Below are 6,276 nucleotides of genomic sequence, written 5' to 3' on the forward strand. Positions count from 1 at the left end.
ATAAATTTATTTTAAATTTAATTTTGTTAAAAATAAATTATATAAATTAATAAAATAATAGAAAGTATCTTTTAATATCTTATTTTTGTTAAAAAAATATTAAAATATTGTTGTTTTTTTTTCAAAAACATGAGAACCGTTTTGGTAGATTTCACTATTTTAAGAAAAGATGATCAACGTTGATAATTTCTAATTGTTTGACAAAATCTTTAATCCGTCAACGAATATGATTTATGATTTCTTTATGTAATACTAATACATGTTAATTGCAACTACATGGTTTTAATCATTTATTCAGTCAGATAATCTTTTATTGATCGATATACACATGTAGTTATGTTTTAATTTAATAATGATAATAATGATATATGCAATAAAATTTTATATTATTTTATGGTTTAATCATTATATTATATTTTTGGTTAATGAAAGTTATTGAGATTTGACAATTTACTTTTATGTCGATAATTTCAACATGTAATATTTGTTATATCATGTTATAATGGTCATTATATAAATATATAATGTTATCAAATTTAATAGCTTTATTCGAATATTTATTGTCAAAAATTTAATGCTAAAATTTTCACTATAGTCGGTAAACTTTAATAATATTTTCTACTCTGACTATAGTAAGCTATCTAGCCATAATAGATCAAAGTGGTTAAATTATAAAAAAAATGTAAAAACTTTGATGATTTTAATTGGTGAAACTGAAATATAATAATCAAAATGATCAAAATATAAAGATGTATATGTAACTTGCTTGGTAAAAATAATAAAAATATATTTTATTTGTATTATTCTTTTTTAACGTATATATATGTTATGATTTATACGTAGTATTATCTGTACTTTTTTGTAAATACACCGGAAACGCAAACACTTGTTTTATCTTCTTGTCAGTAGGCAGTACTATAAAGGCAAGCGGCTATCACTCGAAACCTCATCACTCGTCACTGAAATCTCTCCGACAAATTTTCAATCCGGTGTCATATATACGATCAAGAGATCTAATATAACTGTTCTCCATTCAGGTATGAATAAAATTCTTCATGTAAATTCAAAATTTCTTCATGTATAGACTCTCCTATATCTGATTTCACTTCAAAATACGAAGCATCGTTTCCTGAGAACTTGAACCATGTTCTAGATTTCAAGAAATGAAGTTTATTTAAGATAGATAATCATCTATCATCTATGGTGTATGTGTGTGAAAGAGTTCAAGTGTGTGGTTGTTTTTTTTACTTTTGTGGTCAAAGATGTGGATAATAAGTTGACTATGAACTCAATAGAGCTGTGAATTTGATCTAGTTTTAAGCCACGAGACTCTTAGACTCTACAAAATAACAAGTAAAACATGTGTTATTCTTTTGAATTTGGGGTTAAAAAATGACTTGCATATGACCACAAAAGTCAACTCTAGCATTAAATAATAGTGGGTGTATGTGTATCTCATTTCTTGAAAAAGACTTGTTTGTTCGCAAAAACTATAGAAATTTTGGATTAAGTTTATATAATATTTGGTTGTGAAATCTTTAGGTAATTTAAGGCATGATGAGCGAAAGAGGAGATCGATGGCTATGTATAATCTTGGTTTGCTCATTAAGCTTGTTATGCACAGAAGCTTATGACGTTGGACTCACTTTTCTTAATAGTGCTGTTGCTAAAGGAGCTGGTAAACAAGCTTTCTTCTTTCCTTTATGAACTTAAATTGAATTATTTAAGCTAAATTGGTTATTTTAATTTAATTTGTTACATTTTTTTTTGGTTTTTAACCCGAAATTTATTGTTGTTTCTAGTTTGTTTGGATGGTAGTGCACCCGCGTATCATATCGATAAAGGATTCGGTGCAGGAATCGACAATTGGTTGGTTTTCTTCGAGGTTGGTTCCTGATAATCATCACTTCAAGTTAATTTGTCAAATTCGCTATATATGTAAACTTATGTATAATCAGCTTAAGTTTTTTGATATATAACAATCCATATAGTTTATGATGTATTAATTAATTGATATAGCAACCAATCATCTTATGATGTTTTATGTGATGTGTGTGTCTATAGTTAGCAACTAGCATACATAGTTGCAATATTGATGTTAAATATGTCACTAAATAATAATTAGGTATTGACACTAACATTTTTACGTATCATATGTCACTATATTGGTCATTGCACTAATATTTTTATGCTAAATATGTGACTATACTTACAATTTTTATGTTAATGAACAACATGTGCTATACTCAATTAACCTTTTATGTATTCGAAGTCTCGGTTACCAAATAACCAGATAGTTGGTTGCTATACGAGTCAATTAACCTTTTATGTATAACTAATTAATTAAAGTTAATAATTATAGAGTTTCTTAGTGAAAATTTCTCATGAAGGTTCGTTTTTCACATTAATATTAGGGGGGAGGATGGTGCAACAATGCCACAAATTGCCTTACCCGTAGAGATACTCGATTAGGTTCCTCAAAGAAAATGTTGACAACAGAGACGTTTTCGGGCATGTTTCACAACAAGGCCAAATATAACCCTGGTATACCTTTTATTTATCATTTTTAATAAATAAAAATACAACTAGTGATTTATACTAATACATTCTACTTTCTTTTTTAGACTTTTACGATTGGAATAGGATCAAAGTCCGTTATTGTGATGGAGCTTCCTTTACCGGTGATGTGGAAGCAGTCGATCCTGTAAGTCAACAAATTCATAACAAATCTTGTGGATTTTTTGTGCTTTTTTTTTTTTTTTTTTTTTTTTTTAGTAATGTATTCTATTTTTTTTTTTCAGAATACCAAGCTTTACTATAGAGGAGCGAGGATTTTTCGTGCAGTTGTTGACGATTTGTTAGCAAAAGGGATGAAGAACGCTAAAAATGTACACTCATATTTTGATGTTGACCTTTTATTCCCTTTTCACATTAAAGATGAACATGGTTTGATTCAAACCGGTGTTTTGAACCAGACCAAAAAAAAATCAAGTCCAAGTTTCCTCTTGAAACAGATTAAACGAAAGAAATAACAAAATAACTTCGTATATTTGTTTATTTTATCAAATTTATAACATCATCTAGATACAAAACATCTTTTTCTATAGTTAGATAAATTTTATTAAAAAAATGGAAGATGGATGCTATAAATAAAGTTACAATTAAAAAAAAATGATACTACATTTTCTATTCATTGCTTTTATTTAGCCTAGAACAAAACCCGGTCCGAGAAACTATAATAAGCCCGGTCTGGTTGCTCATATCCGGTTCACATATAACTAATTTAAAAAAAAAAAAAACAAATCATGTTGTAGGCGATTCTAGCGGGGTGTTCAGCCGGTGGATTGACTTCGATATTGCAGTGCGATAATTTCCGATCACAATTACCGGCGACGACTAAAGTGAAATGCCTTTCCGATGCCGGATTTTTCATCAATGCGTAAGCTTCCACTTTAATATCCAATGTTTACTTCGCGTTTCCCCTTTGTTTTCGATGTATTGATTTCACGTTTTTGATTCATCAACAGGAAGACGATTATAGGGCAAAGTCACATCGAAGGCTTCTACGCTGACGTCGTTAGAACACATGTACTTTCAAAATTTAAATCCCCTATTTTCCACTCTAAAAAATGTCATAAAAATTTTTGATTATTGAATTTGATTTGTTTGTTTAGGGATCTGCTAAAGTTTTGTCTCCAGCTTGCCTTGCGAAAATGAGTCCTGGTTTGGTAAGACTTACAAAGCATATATTTTGATAGTGAAATCTCCGGAAAAGTCTCAATATTATACTCTAATTTACGAAAAAGTCCCAAACTAAAATTTGTTTATGAAAAAGTCCCAATTACCGGTAAAAACGACGATTTGGCCCTATTTTCCCGATTTACCGGTTTCATTAATTATCGGGTTTTAATAAAGTCCCATTATTTTACCATAATTTACGAATAAGTCCCAAATTATGGTAAAATAATGGGACTTTAATGAAAATTTTGGTAAAATAATGGGACTTTAATTGAACCGGGTAAGTATTGAAACCGATAAACCGGAAAAAAAATGGTCAAATCGTCATTTTTTCCGGTAATCGGGACTTTTTCGTAAACCAATTTTAGTTTGGGACTTTCTCGTAAATTAGGGTGAAATGTTATGACTTTTCCAAAGATTTCCCTATTTTTATATATAACTCCTTTGAATTTTTGCCTTTTTCTCTATCAAAAATGTAACATTTCTCTTGTTTTTTTTTTTTTTTGCAGTGTTTTTTCCCACAAAACATGGTGCAATTCATCAAAACACCCATTTTTTTGATAAATGCAGCATATGATTCATGGCAGGTTAGGCAACCATAGCATCATCACTAATGAAAATTTCAATTTTTAGTATACCATTTTACTTTTGTTTCTACTTATAACAATGTTGTACTTTCAAATAGAGTGGCCTAATAAAAAATAACTAGGTATATATTTTGGAAATTGTATTTTGGAAAATATATATTTTTGTTAGGACACTTTATTTTGGAAAATATAGCAAAAAGTAACCTTCAACCTTTGGAAAATAAAGCAAAAAGGTAAATGCTAAAATATAGCAAAAAGGTTTGGAAAATATACATTTTTATTAGGACACTATGGAAAATATAGCAAAAAGTAACCTTCGACCTTTGGAGAATATAGCAAAAAGGTAAATGCTAAAATATAGCAAAAAGGTTTGGAAAATATACATTTTTATTAGGACACTATATTTTGGAAAATATAGCAAATAAAGCAAAATTTGGGTAGCTAAGGTTACTTTTTTGCTACCCGCTTTAAAAGGTAACAAGTTATAACCTTTTTGCTATAATTAGGTTTATTTTTCAAATTAAAGTGACCTAATAAAAAATAATTTAAAAATAGTGAATGCACAATGTTATTATAAAAACATTAAAATAGTACATAGTTATTTCTTGCATTTAGTCTTTTTTTTCTTTTAATTTAATTGTGAATGATAAATTTACAGGTGAAGAATATTTTAGCTCCCGGAGTGGCTGATCGCAAAGGCACATGGCGCGAATGCAAACTTGACATAACAAAATGTTCATCCGCTCAGCTTAATGTCCTTCAAGGTTTCACTACTGTCATTCATTCAGACTGTGTTTGTTCCATTGACATCAGTTTCAGTCTAATACTGTTTACAAAAAAAAATTTACACGTTTTTTGTTAAATTTGTTAGGATACAGACTGGAATTCTTAAAAGCTCTAAATGGATTTGGCAACTCTCCTTCTAGAGGAATGTTCATCAACTCTTGCTATTCTCATTGCCAAACAGGAATTCAAGAAACATGGTTGAGAAACGACTCACCATTGTTGGGTAACACGGTAATGTCATTTTCTCTTTAATAAATGATTAGAAAATAGACAAATTTACAAATATGGTCCTTGTACTTTACCTAAAAATCCCAAGCTCAGTCCAAATTTTGAAATTGTCCTAGTGGCTAGTGTTGTCCTTAAGTTTGCATTTTGTTGCGGATATGGTTCTTAATGACTTCAAAGTTTTGGACTAAAATTGTGATTTTGATTAAAGTATGGGGACCATATCTGCAATGAAATGCAAACTTAAGGACTGTGTTGAGAAAATTTCAAACTTAGACTAATGATTTGTTGCGAATTATTTTTTTTTTTTTTTTCAGACGATTGCAAAAGCGGTTGGAGATTGGTACTATGAGAGGAACTCATTTCAAAAGATAGATTGTGCATACCCATGTGATAAAACTTGCCACAATCGTGTGTTCGAGTAGAAGCTGACATCATCACATTGTTTATTTACAAGAATGCCCCTGGAAATTAAATTTAATATAAATTCAGTATAAGATATGTTTCCGTACACATTCTTTGATGCGGGTTTTGTGTTGGTGCTGCTTATATTGAAAGGTTAAGTGCCAAATATCAACTATAATTAATTATACAAAATACAAAATTTGAAAAGTTATAAGTTTATGATATATGGGAAGATCACCAATTTCTGCTCTTGGTGTGTTCCTTTGTTATTATGGATCTTTTGGATGATTACAAATCAATAAAAATGTGGTTATAATTTATTTTTGTATGGTCTAAATGTATTTTCTGTCAAGTTTGAGCTTCATGTAATTTAATTTCAAGAAAACAAATTATATTCATTAAATTAGTGTGTTTTTTGTAAAAGCATTACAAGTGAGTTGATAAATTTGAACTAGTGTATAATAATAGTTGATTTGAGCTTTAAGAGCACTTGAGTGATTTTATAAATTTAAGAACTTGAAGAACTTGAGTGGTG

At 29.2% G+C, this 6,276-nt stretch overlaps 1 protein-coding gene across 1 annotated transcript; it reads left to right on the forward strand.

The window, feature by feature from the left end:
* The first annotated feature begins 888 nt into the window (after positions 1–888).
* LOC145122807 (pectin acetylesterase 8-like) lies at positions 889–6,061 on the forward strand. The gene is made up of 13 exons (XM_079058376.1): positions 889–1,037; positions 1,543–1,678; positions 1,803–1,885; positions 2,415–2,544; positions 2,625–2,704; positions 2,802–2,888; positions 3,315–3,439; positions 3,528–3,588; positions 3,675–3,728; positions 4,248–4,325; positions 4,984–5,089; positions 5,197–5,342; positions 5,654–6,061. Exons 2-13 carry the CDS (start codon positions 1,555–1,557, stop codon positions 5,759–5,761), a joined length of 1,182 nt encoding a protein of 393 aa, XP_078914502.1. The 5' UTR covers positions 889–1,037; positions 1,543–1,554; the 3' UTR covers positions 5,762–6,061.
* Positions 6,062–6,276: the final 215 nt, after the last annotated feature.

This window comes from Lactuca virosa, chromosome 6, assembly GCF_052849685.1.
Source record: "Lactuca virosa cultivar CGN04683 chromosome 6, Lactuca_virosa_CGN04683_v6, whole genome shotgun sequence".
Lineage (NCBI taxonomy): Eukaryota > Viridiplantae > Streptophyta > Magnoliopsida > Asterales > Asteraceae > Lactuca > Lactuca virosa.

Excerpts from the sequence above, each read along its gene's own strand:
- LOC145122807 (XM_079058376.1), top strand. The coding sequence starts at position 1,555 with ATGATGAGCGAAAGAGGAGATCGATGGCTATGTATAATCTTGGTTTGC. Across the intron at positions 2,889-3,314 it reads GGATGAAGAACGCTAAAAAT|GCGATTCTAGCGGGGTGTTC; the intron begins GTACACTCATAT and ends ATCATGTTGTAG. Across the intron at positions 3,589-3,674 it reads CTGACGTCGTTAGAACACAT|GGATCTGCTAAAGTTTTGTC; the intron begins GTACTTTCAAAA and ends TTGTTTGTTTAG.